At 41.0% G+C, this 25507-nt stretch overlaps 1 protein-coding gene across 1 annotated transcript in view; it reads left to right on the top strand.

Moving 5' to 3' along the window:
- Window positions 1-24245, top strand: part of LOC124396608 (protocadherin Fat 4) — a 104546-nt gene extending 80301 nt beyond the window's left edge. Inside the window, exons 7-17 of the mRNA XM_046865757.1 lie at window positions 1791-1971; window positions 5697-5947; window positions 6035-10390; window positions 11753-11857; window positions 12129-12436; window positions 14830-14915; window positions 15053-15232; window positions 16266-16390; window positions 17606-17865; window positions 18760-19021; window positions 20670-24245. Of these exons, the coding sequence (XP_046721713.1) occupies window positions 1791-1971; window positions 5697-5947; window positions 6035-10390; window positions 11753-11857; window positions 12129-12436; window positions 14830-14915; window positions 15053-15232; window positions 16266-16390; window positions 17606-17865; window positions 18760-19021; window positions 20670-22564 (8009 nt within the window). The 3' untranslated portion in view covers window positions 22565-24245. The remainder of the gene's footprint in view (window positions 1-1790; window positions 1972-5696; window positions 5948-6034; window positions 10391-11752; window positions 11858-12128; window positions 12437-14829; window positions 14916-15052; window positions 15233-16265; window positions 16391-17605; window positions 17866-18759; window positions 19022-20669) is intronic.
- The last annotated feature ends 1262 nt before the right edge of the window (window positions 24246-25507 follow it).

Below are 25507 nucleotides of genomic sequence, written 5' to 3'. Positions count from 1 at the left end.
TTGGTCATGCTGGACGTGAGTGAGTGGGGGCAGGGGGTATTTGGGTAGGAAAGGGGGGGTGTTTTGTCCGTCCGCTGAGACCGCATAGAGTAACGTGAAGTTTACGGTGTTAAACAGCTACAGATGCGGTGCGTTTAGCGTGGCGGGTTTCTGCAGCCTCCCGTCGTGATTGTCGAATTTACATTCAGCTGAGCAACTGAGGAAAGCCTTCATCTTCGGAATCCTCTTATCATGGAGATTATGTCGTGGAGGATGATACATTTGCAGTACAAAAATAAAGTAAAATAAAAAGATATTAGCAACATAGCAGGTTCTATCCAAAACACACACACACACACACACACACACACACACACACACACACATACATACATACATTATATATATATATATATAAGTCAGGTACTGATGTGTATGAGGAGGCCTGGGGGTGCTGTCAGCATTCCAATTCATCCCAAAGGTGTTCAAAACAGTTGAAATCGGAGCTTTATACCAGGAGATCTTCCACTCCAAACCATGTGAAGCATATCTTCAAGAAGCTGGCTTTGTGCACAGGGGCACTGGAACCGGTTTGGGTCTAATTGTTCAAGTGATGGGAATATTTCATCCTACTGCATCCAAAAATTGTTTATGGAACAAAAACAGTTTATGGAAGAACCTCATATGAATAGGAAAGTCAGGTAGCCTTATACATTTCTCTATTTTTATTATATACGACCATGTTCTCCATGGAAACAGTGGGAAATACTGAAGAAAAAGGTCAGAGACTTTGATTGCTCGCCAACCTTAACTGTATCCCTCATGTTTAGAATTATTTTAGCCATGATCTAACAAATCTACTTGAAACCTTAATGACCCTGACCGGGCAGTTACTAAGGAGAAATGGATGAATGCGGTAAATGAATCACACAGGTTTTCAAGGTCCCACGAGCTTTTATACTGCATCTTGTCGATGCCTTGTATCAAAAAAATAAAAACAACCAATAGTAGATCTCATATTCATATGTTTATTTGTTTCAGTATAAAACGTAATAGTTCACCTATATATCTAATTTAAATGGCAACTCATTGCATCAAGACGTTTCAGGTTTGATTACTTTTTTCTTTTCCTGAGGCGTGTCATCTTAAGGAAAAAAAAACAGCAGGAGATTCCACTGCCAAAACTGAGAGGTCATGATTGATTAAAACACTGTAAAGCCATTGAACCCGACCCGTCCTGAATTTCCATCATGACGATCGCTTTGGCGCATTTCAGTGGCGACATTAGGGACGGCCAAGTAGTGATGGGAAAAATGTTCGAAACTCCATATGGCTGTGGCTTCTCGATTCATGAGGAAATAAACAAAATGATTTGCTTTGGATTTAAAATAGGTTTTTGTCAATTTGGCCACTAGCGTGCTCAACGGCTACATGCTAATCCAGTCAGTCTTTTAAGCCAGCTAGCCAAGCGTCTAAATGCCACTTTATACATTCTTCCAGACAAACACACTTCCTGAAGTATGAACCAAGTGTAAAAATCCTGCAACGCATCAATTTACCACAGCTAACACAATATTTGGTATACACATTGTTCGGGACAGAACCCAGAAGAAAATAGAAAAACCCTTCTCTGACTTTTAACACTGAACATTGTTTTGTTTTGTTTTCTTTCTTTCTTTCTTTCTTTCTTTCTTTCTTTCTTTCTTTCTTTCTTTCTTTCTTTCTTTCTTTATTTCTTTCTTTCTTTCTTTTTTTCTTTCCTCCCTCCTTTCTTCCTTTCTTTCTTCCTTCCTTCCTCCGATCTCCTTCAGGTTCACCCTCCCTGAGCGGATCTGCCACGGTAACGGTTATGGTTGACGACGTAAACGACATGGTGCCACTTTTCTCCTCTTCTTCTTATCATACCTCGATATCAGAGAACGCACCAACAGGAAGTGACGTAATGCTGGTCAACGCCTCTGACGGAGACGTGGGTCAAAACGGAGTTATTAGGTAAGTGTACATGCTGTTTACACTTATATGCATTGAAAATAAGAGATGAAGGAAATGGGATTTAGTATTTTTGAATGGGCTGTGGGGAGGTGTTGATTACTTTTTCTCCAACAGCAATTCAACTCAACAATTCAAAAATAAAAATATAATGTGAGTAGTTTAAAATGACGAGCTGCGCTATAAGAAAAAGGCTAGGAAAAACTGTTTCTAATGTGTCTCTAAGAAATAGTGCCCAGGAAAGACACCAGAAACACATGCCACTGCTTATTAAAAAGAAGCAAAGCCATGACCAAATTTACATTGGGGGAAAAAATATATTTTTACAGTCGTTCCAGCTTCGAAATGTGTCAAATGTAATTCTTCGACCCCAGACAGGACATCTGAACATTGTTCAACCACTTTTCTAGGTAACCCCAAGCAAAACCTTTGGACACGGTTGGAGTTTTCATTGCGCCATTGTTTTTATCGTAATGAGATCCATTATGCAGTCCATTGTCCTACTTTGGAATTGTCCGCATGTTCACACGCTCTCATACACGAACCCAACCCACTCAAAAACCGTCCCATTCCCTGCTGGGGGTGAGAAGTGTGCTCCAGTTTTGCTTAAAAAAATTAAAATAAACATGCTAATGAAGATGATGATGGACAGTGACAGACAGACCAGCACGCAACAGGGGGGTTTCAGACCGATTTCACCCGTCTGTCCTGTTCACATTAAAGTGACCCATTTAAAATCATCGCTAAAAGTGGAGCACTAGAAATAAGTACATTTTCCATTCATTTCATTTTTTTCGTTTATTTAAATCAAACTCAAAAAAAAAGAAAGATTTTATAATTAGAATTCCTGTTTCTACTCCTATTTCTATTACATACTATACAAGTGTATACTATAATTTACTAAATACTATATAACTATTACTACTATATATAATAAATATCTACTATATAAGTACTGGGACATCTGACTTTTTCCAGCCATATTTGTTTCTTCTCCAAACTGTTACCACAAAGTTGGAAATTTTCCCATCACTTGAACTGGTTACCCCTGTGCACAAAGCCGGCTCCATGAAGCTTTCATGTGTTGGAATTGAAGATTTCCTGCTATCGATCTCCATCAAACACCTTTAAGATGAATTAGAACACTAAATGCACCTCAGGCCTTCTCAGCTACATCAGTTCCTAATTTTACTAACACCATTATATTGAGTATAGCTGAATGAGCACAAATCTCCACAAAATCGAGGTTCCAGATGTACCGAAAGTAATACTTTTCAAGTTTTAAATATCCTAATCAACATGGCCATGGACAAATATGGATGCTTTATGCAAACGTATGTTTATTATTAATGAAACCAAACTTCAATTCAATTAATTTTTATTTATATAGTCTCAAAGCAGCTTTACACAGATAATGTGGTGATAAAAAATGAATATGTTCTTTATAAGTGTAAGTTTGTCCCTGATGAGCGAGCCGGTGGCGCCTGTGGCCAGGAAAAACTCCCCGAGTATACAGTACAGACCAAAAGTTTGGACACAATTTAGTTTTCTTTATTTTCATGACTATGAAAATTGTAGATTCATACTGAAGGCATCAAAACTATGAATTAACACGTGGAATTATATATTGAATTATATACATAACAAAAAAGTGTGAAACAACTGAAAAAAGTCATATTCTAGGTTCTCCAAAGTAGCCACCTTTTGCTTTGATTACTGCTTTGCACACTCTTGGCATTCTCTTGATGAGCTTCAAGAGGTAGTCACCTGAAATGGTCTTCCAACAGTCTTGAAGGAGTTCCCCGAGAGATGCCTGGCACTTGTTGGCCCTTTTGCCTTCACTCTGCGGTCCAGCTCACCCCTAAACCATCTCGATTGGGTTCAGGTCCGGTGACTGTGGAGGCCAGGTCATCTGGCGCAGCACCCCATCACTCTCCTTCTTGGTCAAATAGCCCTTGATGCCTTCAGTGTGACTCTACAATTTTCATAGTAATGAAAATAAAGAAAACTCTTTGAATGAGAAGGTGTGTCCAAACTTTTGGTCTGTATTGTATATATATATCGAAGCCATTGTTGTCTGTAAAAAAGTCTCACCTCAACCTGTGTTTAAATAAGATTTAATAAGAAGACTTTTTACATGTAGTAGACATTATTCGCTTCAACCTTAGTAAGTTAATGTTAAAATAATCAGTCTATCAGGCCCTCTGATTTATGTAAAAATTCTTTAAAAGGGAAGTAAACATACCTAAAAAAAAAGAATTTTCCACCAAATCTCCTACAGCTGGAAGAAACTGGCAGGTATCACGGAGTGATTTATGTCACACTTTAAAAACAAAAAAAAATCCTTGATTTGGTTGCCATGTCTGTTGAGATTTTATAGACTAAAACAGTAAAACACAGGGCTGCTCAGGACTGCTCCATAAATGCTATGAAACAGAAAAGCATAAAAACCTACAAGGCCTGGCAGATATGTATTTTCAGTTGCCTTGTCTCCAGCTGTCATAAAAAATCAACTCAAATGTCTGCTGTTTTTTGTTGGTAATTTTCAGGCTTATATATAATAGTAGCAGAAGTACAGAGAAAGTTTTTTTACACAAAAAAAATTTTTTTTAGTATGCAGTGCCTGTGGAAGATTTCAAAACACTGTATTTCATGGTTTATATTCAACAACTTGGGTAGAAAGCAAAAACACAAAAGAATTGGACAGATGAGTCCAAATTGGGCACCATTGTCTCTAACAAAAGAACTTACCAACATGGCTACCATTCCATACTTTTTTACACCTGCAATTCCTTCTAGACTGTGGATATTTGGAACCAACTTCACCATACAACAAGACAATGAACCAAAGCATAAGCTCTGTAAGCCTTATTTAAAAAGCAAAAAAAGAAAAAAGCTGGAGTGTTATCTATAATGGAATGACCTGCCCAGCCAATGCACCTAATCCTACTGAACTGCTCTGGGATGAACTGGATCACAAAGTCAAAAAGAATCCTCCAACTATGGAAGGATATCTTTGGCAAGTTTTCCCAGAGCCATGGCAAAGTATTTCAGGTGAATTTGTGGAAAAACTGTCCAGATGCCAAGAGTGTGTAAAGCAGTTATTCATGCTAAGGGAGGATCTTTCAAATAAAGTGGAACATTGTCTATTTTTTATATTAATTTGTTCAAAGTAAATCTTCATAATGTTCCATTAAATAGTCCGGGTTTCAAAAACGTTCTGGGGGGAAATGTCTATAGGTAAGACATCATTATTTATGGTGTGTTTTTCCCTTCTGTGAGCCACTATTCAAGTTTATATTTGACATGATCTAACAACTCCCCTGACCCCTAAAATACACCCCACCCCTAAAATACAACCCTTGTTGTACAGTATAAGATAGAAGATATTTACAAAATATTTACAGGGTTACTAATGTATTTCACATGCTATAAATGTAAAATATATTGAATATGTATATGTGCATAGCTTCAAATGACCTTTTTAAATTGTTCATTAAAAGGGAAACTGTGCTAAAACTAATCCAAAAGCACTGGATTCCCATATAGAATCCTGGCACCTATATTGACTAGAATGTGATATAAAATATAGAAATATAAAAATATAAATATGATAATAAAAATATATATGGATATAAAAAATTTTTACTTTCAAATCTGAGTGTGCTAATAGTGCTATATGAATAAAATGCGATTGAATTAATGCTGTTGTGTGTCTTTGTCCACAGTTACAGTCTAAATGGAGGGGATGGGCAGTTTTCCATTAATCCTGCCACAGGGCAAATCATAACTAGCTCACTTTTGGACCGAGAAATACAGGGCAGTTATGAGCTGCTGGTGGTTGCATCAGACAGCGGACATCCGATATCCCTCTCGAGTTCAGCCACAGTCTCTGTTGTTATTAATGACATTAATGACAATCCACCGCGATTTCATCACCACCCGTACGTTACGCACATTCCTGCCTTTACTGCTTCAGGTAGGTTTCGTAATAATAAAATAATTGGAATTGAAAAATGGACCATGAGAAGTCTGATTATTTTTGTTGTTGTTGTTTGGTCTTCAGGGTCGTTGGTGTTTGCCGTGACCGTAACAGATGAAGATTCAGGCTCCAATGCTCAACTCCACTACTCGCTAAGCGGCCGAAACTCGGACAAATTCAAAATAGATCCAATCCGGGGAGCCATCACAGCCAGCGAGAAACTCACCGCCACTTCTGAGGTCACGTTTACGGTCCGTGTCAAAGATGGTGGACGAAATCCCAAAATGGATAGCACAACTGTAACTGTCCGTTTCGTGTCAGGCGGAGACTTCCCGATAATCAATATCAAAGACAAAAGCTTCACATTTCCAGAAAACCAAGCCATTAACACTGTCGTTACCAAAGTTACAGGATCATCTAAAAGAGCAGGGTCATTATCGTACTACATCGCTAGCGGCAACTTAGACAATGCATTTCATGTAGACCAACTTTCAGGAGAACTGTCTATCAAAAAGGCACTGGATTATGAGAACATTGACAAGTATGTGCTTTGGATTGAAGCACGAGACCAAAGCTTTCCCCCTTACTCAGCATATGACAAGATCGAAATCACAGTCTTGGACATTAACGATAACTATCCTATTTTCGAGAAAGAACCATTTCATGCTGAGATCCTGGAGAACCTCTCACCTCAGAGAGTACTTGTCGTGTCAGCACTGGATGAAGATAGTGGCCCTAATGGGCAGCTGGAATATACCATCACTGAGGGAAATAAGGAAAATAGCTTTAGCATCAATAGGGCCACAGGAGAAATTCGCACCACTCGACCATTGGACAGGGAAAAGGTAGCTCAATATATCTTGATGGTAAAAGCTACAGACCGTGGTACATCACCAAAAAGCACATCAGTCAAAGTCATCATTAGTGTTCTGGATGTGAACGATAACGCACCAAGATTTTCCAAAATTTTTAGCGCTACAGTACCAGAAAATGCACCCGTGGGTTACACAGTCACCCGTGTGACAACTACAGATGAGGACGCAGGTGCCAACACAGTGAGCCGCTACACCATTGGTGATACAAGTCTTCCTTTTAGCATCAACCCCAGCACAGGAGATATAATCATAAGCAGGCCTCTAAACCGAGAGGACACTGATCATTACATTGCCAAAGTCTCTGCTCATGATTCGGGTTGGACTGTCAGCACTGATGTCACTATATTCGTGACAGACATAAATGACAATGCTCCGAGATTTAGCAGGCCATCCTACTACCTTGACTACCCCGAACTTACCGAGATCGGGTCACTAGTCACCCGAGTCTCTGCTACAGACCTTGATGAGGGATTTAACGGTAAAATATTTTATTTTATTCGGTCCCAGTCTGAATATTTTCGCATTAATTCGAGCACTGGGGAGATATTTATCAAACAGCAACTCAAATATCAAAATTCAACTGGCCACAGTAATGTGAACTTAAACAGGCATAGCTTCATTGTGACAGCCTCTGACAGAGGAGTCAAACCTCTGATGAGTGAAACCACTGTGATTGTAAAGGTAATCGACAGCAACGATAATCCTCCCATATTTGAGTCATCCTCCTATTTCACTCCTGTCACTAAGAGTGTCAAAGTTGGCACCAAACTCATCAAAGTTACGGCACATGATAAGAAAGACTACGGTATCAACTCTGAAATTGAGTACACAGTAACAGGAGGCAACAGCTCAAGTAAATTCCGTTTGGATAAGGAGACTGGCTGGATGACTGTTGCTTCTTCTCTTGCTTCCGATGTTAATAAAGTTTACCTGCTTGAAATAACAGTGACAGATAAAGGGACCCCACCTCTTTCAAATAAAACTACTCTTAAAATTGCTGTTACAGAAGAAAATCACCACACTCCAGAGTTTTCTCAAAGCCAGGTTACTGCTACAGTATCTGAAAGCCTTACTGTTGGTACTGCAATCCGGACTCTTTCGGCAAGAGACAAAGACAAGGACAAACAGATGAATGGACTGATTGCATATAACATTTTTTCAGGCAATGACGATGGCCTGTTTTCCGTCAACAGTAAAACAGGGGTCTTGTCTTTGGCTAAACCTTTGGACTATGAGAAAAAGCAAAAGCATGAGCTTAGAATATCAGCAACAGACGGAGGGTGGATAGCCAAGACCAGCTATGTTACAGTTAACATCCAAGTTACTGATGTGAATGACAATCCACCAGTGTTTGACCCTGATGAGTACTTTCCTGTTGTGCAGGAAAATGTACCGAGTGGTACCATGGTGGTTAAACTGAATGCCACAGATAAAGACTCTGGCCCCAATGCTGTTTTGGCTTATGCCATACAGTCCTCGGACAGTGACCTTTTCATAATCGATCCCAACACAGGTGTCCTCACCACCCAAGGTTTTCTTGACTACGAATCCAAACAAGTGTATCATTTAACTGTCAAAGCATTCAACATTCCTGATGAAGAGCGCTGCAGCTTTGCAAATGTCAACATTCAACTCAAAGGAGCCAATGAATATGTTCCTCGTTTTGTATCAAAGCAATACTACTTTGAAGTTTCAGAGGCTTCACCCAAAGGCACCGTTGTGGGGGAGGTGTTTGCAAGTGATAGGGACTTGGGACAAGATGGTATCGTTTATTATTTGATTTTTGGCAGGAGCAGGAGAAAAGGTTTTGGCATCAACAAAAACACTGGCCAGATCTATGTCACAGGACCTCTCGATCGTGAAAAAGAAGAAAAGATCTCTTTGAAAGTCCTTGCCAAAAATGCAGGGAATATAAGAGGGGCAGATATTGATGAGGTGTTTGTAAACATCACAATTCTTGATGCTAACGATCCTCCGGTGTTTACCCAAGAGTTATATGATATTCAAGTGAGTGAAGGCCTCTCACCTGGAGGTCTTGTCACCTTTGTGAGTGCTGAGGATTCTGATTCTGTGCCAAGCTGGAGCAGATTTACCTACTCTATTGCAGCTGACCATGAATCACCCGCTTTCACAATTAACCCTCAAACTGGACAGGTTTCTGTGGCAGCTGAGCTGGATCGCGAGACCACACCTGTGTACAACTTGACTTTGCTGGCTGTAGACTCTGGCTCACCTGCCGCTACTGGTATTGCCACTTTGATTGTAACTCTAGAAGACATTAATGATAATGGTCCAACATTAGTTACCATGAGTGGAGAGGTCATGGAAAACCAGAGAGCAGGAACAGCAGTGATGACCCTCAGGGCCACTGATTCGGATCTGGCACCAAATCAAGGTCCTTTCTCCTACAGTCTGCTTACCACTTCATCGGCTGCAAATTACTTCAGTTTAACCTCATCAGGGGAGCTTAGCACCAGTAGAGAGATCGATCGAGAACAGATCAGTGACTTGTATCTTTCTGTGTTAATTAAAGATTCTGGCATTCCTCAAATGTCTTCTACAGGAACTATCCATATCAAAATTAACGACCAGAATGATAACCCGTCGCAGCCTCGCTCTGTCGAGATCTACGTTCATTACTTTGGCAACATGTTCCCTGGAGGGTCCCTAGGTATTGTGAAACCTCAGGATCCAGATATAAAAGACACATTCCATTGCACCTTGATCCCTCCCGCTGCAAGCCTTTTTAGTATTCCCAAAGGAACCTGCGACCTCAATTCAAATTCTCGCGTCACGGATGGCACATTTGACCTCTCAGTGCGTAGCAGCGATGGGGTACATGCCCCTGTCAACAGCAACGTGCGTGTTTTCTTTATTGGGTTCAGTAATGCTACAGTTGACAACAGCATATTGATCCAAGTCAACTCCCAAAGTATCAGCACCTTCCTTTACAATCACTACCTCAGTTTCTTACGCATCGCAAACTCACAGCTAGCAGGTCTTGGTACCGGAGTTCAGCTCTATGGGGCATTTGAATTGAACAACCAGACCTTTCTCATGGCAGCTATCAAACGTGGTCATGGACAGTATGTAAATCCAAGTGGTGTGACTACTTTTTTCCAGAGTATTAAAGAAGCGTTGCACAGGCAAAGTGGCGTTAAAATAGATTCTGTGGACCATGACCCCTGCACTAACAATCCTTGCCAGAATGGGGGCAGCTGCAAACGACGCCTTGGTGTCGGACCAGACATGATGACCAAGGAGAGTGTCCCAGTCATTCTCGTCTCAAATCGCCCCCTACAGCCCTATGTCTGTAACTGCAGGCCAGGTTATGCTGGTAGTCTGTGTGAAACCGACATCAACGAATGTCTTCCATCACCCTGCCACAATGGAGGAACCTGCCATAACCTCATAGGTGGCTTTTCATGCTCCTGTCCAGAAGGTTTCACCGGGATGGCATGTGAAAGGGATGTCAATGAGTGCTTGTCTAATCCTTGCAAGAATGGGGCACTGTGCCAAAATTTCCCTGGCGGCTTCAACTGCCTTTGCAAATCAGGATATGCAGGTATAGTAAATTTCATTTCAATCTTGCAAGCAACACCATTGCAGCTATTGTGAGGCTATTGCTTTTCTATTTGCACACAAATATAGCAATGTTTTGATCCAACAAAAATATTTGCTTTCAAGAAAATTGGAGAGGTGTTGTAACTCTAGCATTCAGCAACGACTGCCAAAAACCAATTGCTGTTAGGGTTATGGGTTGGGGGGTATCAGCTATGATACATATCAACTTGTCATGTTTATGTTATAGCAAACGGGATGATAAGTTTTGACCCTAATAAGGACACAACTACAGCTTGACCTTAAGTGCACTTGAGTCAAGTTTCACTACCTGCTTTATGTGGATTAAAGCCTTTCCATGTTTATGCTTTGAAGAGCTCTGCAAGTTTAGAGTTCATTTGGCAAACTGCTTAATGGAGCCTTGAAAGGGGAAAATACTTCAACAGTGCTCTTCTGTTAACTTTCTGAATGTAGTGAGCATCTGAAATGTGATCGAATTGAAACAGTTCCTGTAGTGTCAACACAAAGTGGTATAGTTTAGATCATACTAAATGTAACGGCTAGTTAAAGACTTAATAAATGTAACTGAGCTAGTGTGTGAAGGGAGTGAATGCACTTAACTGTTTACGATAACATTACATTGAATCGGCTGTGTTTGGGCAGCTGTTGCCTGTAGATTTTGGAAGGGCCTCTTCATATGGTGCTACAGCAGACGGTTTGTCTCTGGCACGCTCAAGCTTTGAGTCATTATTGTCCTATTTTATTATGACCATAATAAATGATCGTGAGCATTCATGTCTGGGGCCCCAGATAAATGGGGGCTGTAGAAGTATTACACCTATTGACTTACAGTAGTTTGCCTGCCCTGCTGCTGAACCCCCAAATTCCTGTTCTGTAGGTCCAATTGTAGGGAAGCAATTTATGTCTCCTAAGCTTTTTCGCATTGCATTTCTGCATCCATGAAGAGCAAGTAAGAAAGGCAAATCTACATGTTCATTAGATTGCATGCACCCTAACATCTTGTTTTGATTACACACTGTTTATTTTGTTACTCCAATCGTGTTAAGTTCATTTTATAGGCCTCCCAGACCTAGTGAAGATAGGGTACGTATGGCTAGTTAATGCTGTTGTGACAGGTATATGCTTGCACCCCTATTCTTTTTGGACACTTGGGTGCATTTACAAGGTGAGAGCCTTTCAGAAATGTTTTGGCTGAGGAGGTTGAAGTAGACCAGAACTGGGAGAGTGCAAACGCACAAAAATCCCCTGTTGGTTTCTGGGAGCCCCATACATGAACAGCCCTTCACCATATGCCTATGTCATCCTCACCTCATTCATTTTCATTTGTGTTGTTTCATGAACTCAGGGAAAACCTGTGACTCCATCATCAATTACTGTGAGTGTAACCCCTGTTTCAATGGAGGCTCCTGCCAGAGCCGTGTGGAAGGCTATTACTGTCACTGTCCGTTTGGTAAGTCATCACTAAAGCTGCAAAAGCCAGGTGTTCAAGGCTTGTTTTTGAGCAGTGTTTATCAGACTTGGCTATGATTCAGTCCATACTGAAAAATAACAACATCCACTTGGAGTTAAAAATAATAATACACCTAACACATCCTGTCTTTTTCGGGGAATGTTCATTATTCCTCAATCTGTATTCATAACGCTTGCTAGCTTAAATTTGCATTAAAAAATGAGACGTATAAGTAAAGAAATACTATAAACGATTGCTTCCTGTTTTACAGGTGTTTTTGGAAAACACTGCGAGCTTAATAGCTACGGATTTGAGGAGCTATCTTATATGGAGTTCCCAAGTTTGGATCCAAACAACAATTACATTTACATTAAGTTTGCCACCCTGAAGGAAAACGCCCTGATTATGTACAACCATGACAACCAGACCGGTGATAAAGCCGAGTTTCTGGCGCTGGAGATCTATGAAGGACGGATGAGGTTTTCCTTTAACCTTGGCAGCGGAACGTACAAGCTCATGACTATGGTTCGAGTTTCAGATGGACAGTTCCACACAGTTATAGCCAGGAGAGCTGGAATGGTAAGTCATGTGCTGATTTGTCCACTTAGAAAGGTCTATTGCAAAATTGGTAAACTTTTGAAACTCTTTAGATGAGTGGAAACACATGTTGATGATTACAGAGAAAGTCAATTGTCCTTGACTGCTATTAACCTTCAATAGACATCATTGGCTTACTGTCTGTAAAAAGGATATACTGCAATTCACGGAAAGCCATTTGCGTGTAGATAAGTGAATGTGCTAAATGTAAAATGCAGGTTAAAAGAACATTGAAACAAAACTCTGGTGGCTTTTATTGCTTGGCCAACAATCATGTTGTTTTGCAAAGTTTGTTGTCTTGAAATTTCTGGGTTACTTCAAACCAAAGCTGAAAATATTATCAGTTTATTTTTGTCACATATAAAGTCAGGTCTGTCATTCAATTCTACTAAAATGATAAAATTGTAGGATCTGACATTTCATTACAATTTTATCATTTTAGTAGAATGAGATGCACACTGAGATGCAAATGCTAGTTGGTCTAGTTTCTGCCACAGTTCTAAATATGGTCCGAAGTTTGTTGTGGAGTGAATGATAAAAAAAAACAAAAAAAAAAAACAAGCTTTCAGCACATCCCTATGGAGGTGTAAAGAACCCGCAATCTTTGTTTTTGGAAAAGGTGTTGTGGGTCATTTAGATGGGCCTGTGTGTGTTTTTTTGGACATGGATTTTAAGCAGATGTTAAAGTCATAAGCAACCCTTGGTTGTCCCTCTGCGCGTTAGGTCGAACTATGCGAGTCAAGGCTACTTTTGTTTAGTTAAGACGTTCCAGTTTCTGCCTGGAGGCAGCTGCTGACTTTTTTATTGCCCTGTTATGACTTAATGTTCCCTCATTTCTACCAAAAAGGGAAGATACAATCGAGGGTTACGAAAGCAGAGAAAAAGATGGCAGCTTTTTAAAATAAAGCATTCAAAAAGATGTCACTAAAATGGCACTGTGGTTATTTGTCTGAAGGTTCTGTTTATTAAAAAACAGATTATGGATTAGAAATCCAGCAGTAGCGTTCATTTCCGAGGTTTGCCCCACAAGGCCTTGATTTTTTTATTCATTTTTTTGGGGGTAGTAGTAGTTCAGTGGTTTAGCCTTAGAGCTGCCAAGCTGCCAAGATATGGGACAAGATCAGACTTTTAAATGAGAATTGTTGATGGCAAGTTTTCCTTTTAGATGTAGACCAGTACATTGGGCAACAAACATGTTTGGAAGAAATGAAAGTTCTGCCCCAGCTGGATTCATTTTGGAAAAGAGAGCACACAAACACACATGGACATACACACACTCGCACATTCTACTGTGCCATAAGAGCCTGCATTGTATAAATAAAAAAAAACTAATCTACAATCTTAAGGCAACTTGATATTCTAATAGTTTGTAACAGACATTTTTTGACATGGCATTACGTCTGGCATCCCCTCGCTTTGTATACTGTGTATCGTAGAGTTCCAAATCTTCGCCTTTCATATCTTAACGAATGTGATTCCGAGGACTTGGAGAGCCAATTGTAGATCAGTACGCTTGCTGCGCGAGGTCTCTCTTTGCGGCCAAGGCTCTTTGAAGTGTAGAGCCGCAGTAATAAAAAGCCCAGATGGTCGAGCCATGCGGTAACTCAACTGTATCAGTGTACACCAAAGCCGCGCAAGACAAATGCGTCTTGTTTCCAACGTTGGTTTATTTTCTCGCAGCAGTATTTCACTCGCCCGAGCCTCAGCTCTGCATTAACGATTAGGAACGGGGGCTTTTTTGCGGGCTCGAGCTGTGTTTACCCAGAGGCCTGTGTGGGCGCCAAGCTTCGCCCCCTGTTTTTCAACACCTTTGCGCTCTTTCCATCTCTCTTGCCACGACCATCTTTCCTCTCTCAGTTCATAAACCGCAGAGCTGCGGGTTTGGACACAATGGTAGTGAGGAGCCATCCTGTGTTTGTTTAACAAGAGAGAGGAATGATATTTCTATTTAACTCACTGTAACTCTTCATTTCATTCACAACAATTGCTGCCTGATCTCATGTCTCCTCATGTGAACTTTGCGTTCGGGATCTTCTCAGTTTCGAAGGATACAAGGAATATGAGATGCTAGCTCGCTGGGCATTGATGTCCATTTTTTTCTTTAAATTGCTTGCATTGTTTCATCTTTAACCCACCATAGGCCAGTAAAGAAAAAGAAAATTCAAGCAGTTATGCTAACAGGTCTATAATTGGTTTCTCTTTTCCTCAAGTCACTACTGAAAACAAGATACAAAAGATAGGAAATCTTTACCTCATATCAAGTCAGGAAGGAGTTTTCTATTTTTAGCATTGCTTTCCTATTTTTTACCTGAAGTCATTGAGGCAAAGGCTAATTTAGGCTAACAAGTAATGGAAAGTCTTGTTCTTTTCCTAAGGCTGCATCACTCACTGTTGATCTGTGTGGAGAAGAACAGGAACCCGGTTACTGCGCTGTCAGCAATGTGGCTGTCCATACTGACTGGTGAATTAACCCTTATCTTTACAGTAGTACATGTAGGAAATGCATAATTGCTTATTTCACTTGTTTTTTCTTCATTTAGTAACAGCTAATTTCATCATATTACTTTCTAATTACATTTTCTCTTTCGTCTCGTACAGGATTTTGGATGTACAGCCAAATCGTTTGTCTGTCGGGGGTGTTCGGGCGATCGAACCCCTCCTACAACGCAAGAACCAGGTGAACACGCACGATTTTGTCGGCTGCATCATGGAATTTGCTATCAACGGACGTCCTCTGGAACCATCGCAGTCTCTGTCGTCTCACGGCATCCTAGACAGGTACAACCATGTTTGTACGCTATTCTAGTAGTTTGCTCCTTATATTTGGGAATACTTTCTCACTCTCCAGTGTTCTGTATTGTTAAAAGATTTATGATTACAGTCTTGATGTCATTTAAATGAGGATGGGTTTCCCTTTTGAGTCTGGTTCCTCTCAATGTTTCTTCCTCATAACATCCAAGGGTGTTTTTCCTTACCACAGGCGCCATGGCTTGCTCATCAGGGATAAATACACACCATTCACCCTAACTGTTAAATTCTGTAAAGCTGCTTTGAGACAATATAGAAATAAACTTGACTTGACTTGCTCGCCATAAGCTATGACCAAAATCTTTTGCCTTTGGTATGAGAGAGAGATGTAAACCGGTAATGTATGTTTCACGTCTTTCACAGATGTCCACGTTCACTAGCACACTGTTGATTAATTGTCTTAAGTCTCGCTTGAGCCTAAACCCTTTACATCTTTAATGCTGGTTTATTTATCACGGCTGTCCTCTAAAGAAGGCTTCCGATGAAGCCTAAAAGAAAACCATAGCTCATCTGTGTATGCTGTTAGCTTGGTCGACGGAGAAGAACTCTGAAAATACATACCTTTCCAGACAGTCAGCAGGAGAAAACAATGGCTGGTTGTAACGTTACCAAGTATGTTTCATATGGAGAGAGAGAGAGATGCTTCGTATTAGTGTTTTGATAACTGTTGAAAAAAGCTTGGCACTGGACTCGATTAGGCTCTACCGTATTCAAACGTATTCAAACCAGTGGGTTCACTCTGTGAACCCACTGCCCCCCTACAGTCAGATATTAAAGATAACACTTCAGCGAACTGCCTGCTGTCTAATACACTTTTATTAGCGTCCAAAACGTCTGTTTGTTTCAGTTCAAAGAAAAATGGGTTTATAAAATGACACACCTTTTGCTAATATGCTAATACAGTTAACTTCCACCACATCGATTTTTGTTAGTGGGGAGATCAGCTCATCTGTTTTAATGTGTGTCAGTTTGCCAAATTGTTGTCTTTATGTATGTCTTACAGATGTCCCAGGATGGAAGGAGCATGTGTCACTAACCCTTGCAGGCATGGTGGGACGTGTTTGGACATGTGGTCGTGGCAACAGTGCCAGTGTGCTGAAGGACTGACGGGCAAATTTTGTGAGAAATGTAAGGAATGTGATTCAGAGGGGGTGATTTGATAGAGATTGATGGGGTAAGACAAGGAAGTTTAATATACACTGATGGGGTAAGATATGTCAGATGGGACAGTTGGATATAGATTGATGGGGTAAGACATGTCAGAGGTGACAATTTGATATCAGCTAATAGGGTAAGACAAGTCATACAAGGCAGTATGATAAATATCAATGGGGTAAGACGGGTCAAATAAGGAAGTTTGATATAGATAATGAGGTAAGATTGGTCAAACAGAGTAATTTGATATAGATTATTGAAGTAAAACAGGTCAAACAAGGCAGTTGGATATAAATATATGAGCTGACAGGTCATCAGGGGACGTTTGATATATTGATGTTGTAAGAGATGTTGAAAGGAACAGGTTGACGTTGCTAAAATCTAAACGAGTCAAAGGGGATTTGATTTGATATTACAGGGTAATATTGGCCAGATGGAGAAGTTGTAGCGACTTGAATAGGTTGCATCAGAAGGGCAGCTTGATTTGGATCAATTAGGTAAGATTGGTCAAAAGATGGGTCAAGTGGGGTTTGATTTGATTTGGATCAGCCGAGTAGGACAAGACATAGAGAGATTGATGGTTCAGAGATGGCATTTTAATAGACATCACTTGTTTTTAAGAGGGGAAAAGCATAAAGAAAACAGGTTAGCATTTTGATGTAGATCAGTTCCGTGAGAATGGGCGGATATGGTTGATTTGTATGGTTGGAAAACAAAAGGATTTGATGCTGTAGATTAATTAGGGTAGGATAGTCCAGAAAAAGCTTATTCTATTTTGTAAGGACATGATGGTCCAGAAGGTATTGGGATAATAGCGTAGAAGTGGCTAAATTGGGCAATTTGATTTAGGTTAGAGATTGGTCAGAGGGGGCCATTTGATATGGGTCTGTGGGGTAAAACAGGTCAGGGGGTAGTTTGACATAGATCATATTGTTAGGAAAGAGGAAGGCAGGGCGGATTGATGGGGTAAGAGATGTTAAAGGAGGAACTTTGATCTAGTAAAATGAGGAAAGATGCTTGATAGTTTGATATAGGTCAGTGGGGTAAACCAAGCAGAGGCTCTTTCTTTCTTTTTTTTCCTTTTTTTAGTTAATAGAGTAATGGTGTAAGAAAAAATGGGGAATGACGGCAAATGATGTACCTGGAGAATAAAAACAAGATTTTTCCTTTATTTTCTATTTTTTGCAGTCATTTCTGCAGATTCCGCTCTATCCCTTGACGGTAGCGGACGTGTGGATTACTCTCTCCACCAAAGCTGGAAGAGAGACGTGATGATGCTGCAGAACTTGCAAAGCTTCTCACACACCTACCCACAGTCACCAACACACTCGCAAAAACACTCGCAAACACACGCCGGGAGCAGCAGCCTGGAGCTGAAGTTCCGCACTCGCAGCAAAACTGGAACAATTTTACATGTCCAGGAGCTCTCTAACTACACTACTGTCAGGGTGAGAAGTAACACACACACACACACACACACACACACACAGGCATGCACCAGCTACACTACTACAAGCCTATATTCACTCTAGCAAATGACAAGTTGATACTTTTAGAATACGATTAATGCACACACAACGTATGATGTAAACACATTGTCATAGTTGTGTGTTGTGCTCTTGTGTGTGTGTGTGTGTGTGTGTGTGTGTGTGCATGTGCTGTATTTCTTCACTTAGCTTAAATTTAAATTTGACTTATTCTGGGCTCAAAGCCAATCACTTAAACCTTCAGCATCTCTTTCTCTCTCTCTCTCTCGTCTCTTCCTTTTATAACGTTTCCTCAATTACTCCCTTTCTACTACACCGGCAATCCATTTTCTCTCTCTTTCTTGTTGTCTTTGTCCATTTCTGTTCGTTCTTCTGTCCTTCTCTCTTTCACACACATGCACACAAACACAGTAACAGTACATGATGCTTAGAGAAGCAGAGATCAAGATTTGTTCCCCAGACTGATTTCCACTTTTTTTCTCTCTCTTGGCAAGATGGATTTTCCATTTCCAGAGTTTGTGACCGTTTTAAATCACACAACCTGCACAGTGTACACTCTTCTCTCTCCCCCTCTTTTCTCTCCTATTACATGTTACTAGAGGCATCTCTTTCTTTCTTTCTCTCTCTGGCTTCATTCTCAAACTGAACCCAGTGATGGAAAAGTGTAAATGTAAACTCACAGACTGTATATAGATGTTTCTTTCCTCTCTCTCTCTCTCTCTCTCTCTCTCTCTCTCTCTCTCTCTCTCTCTCTCTGATAGCATCTGTCTTTCTCTCATTCCTACACCCCCCATACACATTATTGTAGTTAAACAACTTTCCAGTGCTCTAACCTCTGGTTTCTCCTTGCTCAAGCTGAAGAACGGGAACCTGCAGTACGTGTCCGATGCTGGTGTGGCCGGAAAGGTGGAGAGGATTGTGGCTGATGGAGTTTTCTCTGATGGCCAATGGCACACCCTGCTATTACAGAGGAACATCTCTTCCACTACGGTCCTCATTGACGACTCGATCCTGCGCGTCATAACGCGAACCACACAGGACTTCGGGGGTCTCGACGTGCTCACACTGTCACTCGGAGGAGAGCCACCACGGATCAACCTGCAGAAAACCACACCAGGTTATCCTCTAAGTTTTTTTGTTTTTATCATATACTACACAGAGATTTACTCAAATAGTGTGGGAGATATACTATGAAACAGGATCAGCTGTATGTTTCTTTCCCAAACTGTTAGCAAAAAGTTGTAGGCAAACAATTGTATAGGATGTCTTTAAATGCGGTAGGAGACCCAGGCTTGTTCCAGCATGGCAATGCCCCTTGGAACTCAATTTGAAATAAAGAATAAAATCTTATGGTCGGATGTCTGCAAACATTTGTCATTATAGTGTAGTAGCTAAAACATTTTGGTTGCTTTAATATGCAATATTCAATACAATTGGACAAAAAGTGGATCAGATTTTGGAGAAAACATCTAATGGAGGATCCTGTACCAAATGGCATAGACTAGAGTTGAATTCTGACCAGAAATTAGTTTTTAGAACGGAAATATCGACATAGAAACTTCTACTCCTAATATTTTTTTTTGTTAAGAGTTCTTCAGTTTGAAAACAAAAACTGTGGCTTTAAAAGAAAACAGTATTGAATGGTATCGTATCGGCTGATTCTCAAGGTTTCGGTGTGGGGAAGGAAAAATTGGCAAATATGACATAATTGTGCATATAGAACTGCTTTGGCAAACTCAATACACACCCACAGTTTGGGTTCATTTGTGCACACAATCATTGTGTCACAGGGAAAACAGATTGAACTTTCACTTTTTTTGCAAGACAAACCAAGTTGTATTGACTTTTGTTCATTCACAGAATTAAACAAGTTGTTGGTTATCAATTATGAAGTGAACGGCAGTAGTGGTAGCAGGTTAGCATGCAATTAAATGACTGTGTTCGCATACGCAGCAACTTGTTCGAGGTTTTTAGCGTAATATTAGTTCAGGAATGACACGCTGAAATAACAAAACTTTACCAATCAACCCTTATTGAATTCAGAAATGTCTGGAGACAGAGAGATTTTTTTTCTTTTTTTTTTAAAGATAACATCTTTGGCCTCATATACAGGGTTCAGAACCATCTGGGTGAAATGGTGATGTGACTAATCAGAACATAAGCTATTGAGTTTCCTCTTGATGTTACTTCACCAAAGTAAACAGATGTTTATTGAATTTACCCCCAACCCCCCAACCCTACGTCCAGCTTCCCACTATGTAAACGGAGAGGATTTGATTTTGCTTTATTGGAGACGAAAAGGCCAAATCGGCTCGGCTGAACCCGATCCCTCGAACCTGCATGCTGGGAAACTTTTATGCTCTCGTGTTTCACATGCCTTTAGTTCGTGTTCCAATTTGCTGCCGTAAGATAAAGGGAGCAAATTTGACCAGATGTTCCCATTTGTGCTTGATATCAGAAACATGGGCTGTGTAGTGAATAATGTGTTCGTGAGTGAAAATTTATACTTTTTTCATACTCTTGGAATGCTAAGAATATCCGGTTAATGCTAACAATGATGCTAGTAATCCTCCTTGGTTAATGAGAATGCTAGTAATAATAATATTATAGTTATTATTTATCAGCTAAATATCATTCCTGTGCTACTTAATAGCAGGTGATGATATTGAAGGCTTGTAGTCTAATAAAAATGCCACCTATAATGCAAATAATTTTTTCATATGGTAATCATTATGACAAAAAGCCTCCTGTTTTTGTTTTTTCAGGTTTTGACGGCTGCTATGAATATGTAAAGTACAATGGTGAGCTCCTGCCATTCTCCGGCAACCACCGGATGGTCTCCATCTCTATTTCTGGGACGGACGAGTCAGTGAAAATCGGTTGCCGTGGGCCAAACATGTGCGCTAGTGCCCCCTGCTGGGATGGCATGATGTGCGTCAACCAGTGGTTTAGCTACCAGTGCGTTCCTCCTGGAGACTGCGCTTCCAAACCCTGTCAGAACGGCGGCAGTTGCGTCCCCGCTAACCGCGGTGGCTTCAGCTGTGTGTGCGATGAACTGTACACAGGACGAGTGTGTGAAACACTGGTGGCATGCCTGGGGGTGACTTGTCCACAAGGCACGTTATGCAAAGTTGGAACCAATGGAGGTTTTAGCTGCGTTTCTGTCTCCAGTAACGAAAATTTCATTTTGCCGATTTGGGCGGTTCCGGCAATTGTCGGTGGCTGTGCCACTATTTTAGCTCTGTTGGTGCTTGGCCTTATATTACACAATCACTGCAAAGGCGGCAGGAAGACAGCCGTACCCAAGGACGATAAAAAAGCAAATAAAAAGAAAAAGAAGAAGAAGAAGGGGAGCGAGAACGTGGCATTCGATGATCCAGATAACATCGGGGACGTTGACATGACAGTGCGGAAGCAGCCAGAAGGAAATCCAAAGCCAGATATCATTGAGCGTGAGAACCCCTACTTGATCTACGATGAGACGGACGTACCGGAGAGTGGCGATACGATCCCGAGTGCACCGGAAATTGCCGAAATTGAGCATTATGACATCGACAACGCCAGCAGTATCGCACCGTCCGATGCCGACATCGTCCAGCATTACAAGCAGTTCCGAAGCCACACTCCCAAATTTAGCATTCAAATCCAACGCCACAGTCCTCTGGGTTATGCTCGGCAATCACCACTAACCTTGGGTGCTGCTAGTTACACTTACCAACCTACTTATACCCAAGGACTCAGACAAACGCCACTTAGCCATGCCCCTTGCCCTACACCCACCCCATTGTCCCGCCACAGTCCCGCACATTTTAACAAACCGGCCTCGTTTTACCGCAACACTCCAACTCGGGAAATGAATCTGAATCTGGCGAGGCGTGACGGAAGCCCACTTGACCTTCATGGAGACACCTGTCAGTCAGCAGCCATCTTTAATTATACAGCTTCACGCCTTGGAAGGCGCAGCAAGAGCCCCCAAACGATGGCGGGTCATGGGTCACGGCCAGCGAGCCGCTTGAAACAACCAATTGAACAAATTCCATTGGAGACCGGGCCTCCTATTGGATTGTCAATAGAAGAGGTTGAACGACTCAACACTCCGCGACCCAGAAACCCCAGCATCTGCAGTGCTGACCACGGACGCTCGTCGTCTGAAGAAGACGCCCGACGTCCGCTTTCTCGCGTGCGAAATCCCGCCGACGGGATTCCAGCACCAGATTCCTCCTCTGAGAGCGACTCGCATGACTCGTTCACCTGCTCCGAGATGGAATACGACCGGGAAAAACCAGTCAACTACGGTTCTCGGGTTCCGAAACTATCACAAGTTAACGAATCCGATGCCGACGATGAAGATTACGGAGGGGGGAGGATCAAGCAAAGGAGGTACTCGAGCCGTAGGGCAGAGGGTGGGGCCAGTGGAGGCCACACCCCTTTTGGGGAGTATCATCATCACACACTGCCCCACAAACTGGGCCAAGGATCTGGCAACTTCAACTGGGACAGCCTACTAAACTGGGGACCAGGATTTATCCATTATGTTGATGTTTTTAAAGATTTAGCTATGCTTCCAGAAAATTCTAATGCTGCTAACGACATTGAAATGAACAGTGGCGATGGTTCGGTTACCATCATTGCCGAAGGAGAGGCAGAGCAATACGTATAAGATATTTTCTCTGGGACCAATTAGGACTCGACGGACTACGGACCGAGAGAAGGAGAAGGCGATCGCTTGCAATAATAACTGTTCTTCTTTGTTTTCTTTTTGTTTTGGTACTTGTATTTGTAAGAAGACGAGCTTAAATGCAGTAAGGCAAAGCGATACATCTGTGATGATTCTCCTGATTCCCTTTCGAGTTATGAAAGACTTCAAATAGTCCAATAAGTCTGAGTCCATTACCAAAAACTGCTTGTATTTCACTGTTGATTCGCATGTTACAGATTTCAAAAGCCCAAAAAACATCTGTTCAACAAATCACACCAGGAAGCAATACCATATTAGGACAGAACAGTATTAATGATTAATTCATCATCAATCACGTGTACTTTTATCGCAAATATATACCATCTTTATCGAGTAACGAGTAGCATACAGTGTTTCCTGACAAAAAAGAAGGTTTCATTTCTCCTCAGCTCCGTGTTATAACTTATTTTTTGGTCTCTCAAATAAATAAAAATAAAGAATATCATTGAAACCAGGTTTTGCATAGACTCAGACTTTTTGGACTGTAGCGTTTAATGCTTCTTTGTGGATCCCATAGATGGCCATAAAATCCGAAAGGTCCTTGATGACCCCATAGACTTTCATTTGCGTTCTTCCGTGCAGCAGAAGGCCAAGGGAGGATGTGGCCAGTTTTAACAGCATGACCATATGAACTTCATCGAGTAAAGAAAAGAAAAGAAAAAAAGAAAAGAAACGAGCTCCTCTCATTTCCAGCTCTCCAAACATAAAGTAGGGTCCAAAAAGTCTGAGTGCACTACTGAGAAATGTTCTCACAAACTAATATTTTTCTGGTCAAATGATATTTCCCTATATTTGGTTTGTTCTTTTTCTTTTTTTTTTTATGAAAAGCGATCCGTTTCGACTTATAATATCCGAGGTTATTACGTAATGGATTGCTTGAAAAAGGATCCATGATGGAATAGAACAAGCTTCTGGGGCAACTCAGACTCCTTTCACCAGACTCCTCTGGTGAAAGAGGAGTGTACACGAGTGTGTGTAACTGATAATCCCTGCAGGTGTCATGTTCCTGGACGGCCATGTTTTTCCTCGAGGCTAGTTCACTTCCTGTCCTGTAGGAGCCATCACTCGTGACATTTTATCTAAAGCGAAATCCTCATAAGACTATGAACCTGTGTACATTTTGTATCAATGAAGAAAATTCGATGTTCTCTGTTGTGTTTTTTTTTTAATGAACCGTTTTTACATTTTTTTTATTAACTTAAAGTACTTAAGCAGTGTTTTTATGGATATTTTTTCATATGCTGGAAATGATCTTACTTTCAGGGGAAGTAAGATTGAAGTACTTAATTTTTTTTTTTTTTACATTTGTTACTTATGTAACATCAGTATTTTCCACTTTTTTGACAAAACTATAACATACTGTATGCTTTATATGTGTAAGAGCCAATAACAGAATAAAAAAAAATATTTATTTAAAAAAAAAAAAGAACAAAAGATGCCATTTCGAAACTAATGATAATACTTAAAAAAAAACAAACAACAAAAAAAAAGTGATAAACGTGATAAAGTAGGACATGACGCCATCGGGATGCCATCCAGTGAGCGTGCCTAGTGAGGAGATAAAATAACGTTTGGATGACTTGAATAAAGTGTTTGAAAGACCGATGAAGAGTGTGTGTCAAAATGGAGGTTGAGCAGTTATGAGTGGGGGCGGTGGGGTGGTGGTGTTGGGTTTGTGGGGGCAGTATGCTTATGGAGCTTTCTACCCGTTCAGCCACAAGGGTGTTCGACAATTCAGGCGCTGATGTAGGTGAGTTGAGGAGGCCTGTTGTGCAGTCAGCATTCCAATTCATCCCAAATGGTGTTCCATAGGGTTCTATAGCAGGAGATCTCTCATCCCATCCCATGTAAAGCATATCTTCAAGGAGCTGGTTTTGTGCACAGGGGCATTGTCATGCTGGAACAGGTTTGGATCCTGTAGTTCAAAAGAAGGGAAATTTAATGCTACCAAAGATAGGGTTGTCATTGGACTTAGTATTCAAAGGTCATGAGTTCAAATCCCAGCCACACCAATCTGCCACTTCTGGGCCCCTGAGCAGGGCCCTTAACCCCATAGCTGCTTGGCTGTATGAATGAGTTAAATGTAAGTTACTCTGGATAAAGGCATCTGCCAAATGCCATAAATGTAAACAGAATGACATACACACATTTGCCTGCAACTTCGTGGTAATTGTTTGGGGAAGAACCTGAAATGGCTGGAAAAAGTCTGACCTCAAGCTATTTAGGATGAATTGGAATGCTAACTGAACCCCAGGCATCCCCACCTCACCTACATCAGTACCTGACTTTACTAACACCCTTGTGGCTGAAAGAATCTCCACAAATCTTCACAAAATCAGGTGGAACATCTTGTCAACTTTGGTCCTTTATAATAGTGTACACTTATTATGGAACTCTCTCAGTAAGCTGCCTTTAGTAGGTTAAAATCCAGCCAGAAGGACACGTGCATGGATCCAGATTCGACCAAAGAAAAATCTACAAATTTGTACTGACTACGCTGCATTGTACCTTTCTTGACTTCTGTGCAAAGTTAGCTTCATCTGCTGCAGATGAAGGAAGAAAAAACAACAAACAAATCCAAACCAAAAAAAAATAGTAATAAATGTCATATTGTGGGCTAACGCGGAACATCTAGAGCCTGTCACAACAAATTAAAGAACAAGACGTTAAACAGGAGGTTACAGGCCGCACTAGGACCGGGCCTTTTATACGGAATATTCTGGAAAAACGCGATTGTCAAGTGGGGGAGGAAAAAACGCATCCGGTTCATCGTCTTTCCAGTTTAAAATAAATAAATAAATAAATACACTTGGGCATATGCTGTTTGAAGGAAAAACTCATCAGGCGATGATTCAAAGCAGATTC

The sequence above is a fragment of the Silurus meridionalis genome, chromosome 14 (assembly GCF_014805685.1).
Source record: "Silurus meridionalis isolate SWU-2019-XX chromosome 14, ASM1480568v1, whole genome shotgun sequence".
Classification (NCBI taxonomy): Eukaryota; Metazoa; Chordata; class Actinopteri; order Siluriformes; family Siluridae; genus Silurus; species Silurus meridionalis.
Note: the sequence above shows the minus strand (reverse complement) of the source record. Positions and strands in the feature narration are given on the sequence as shown.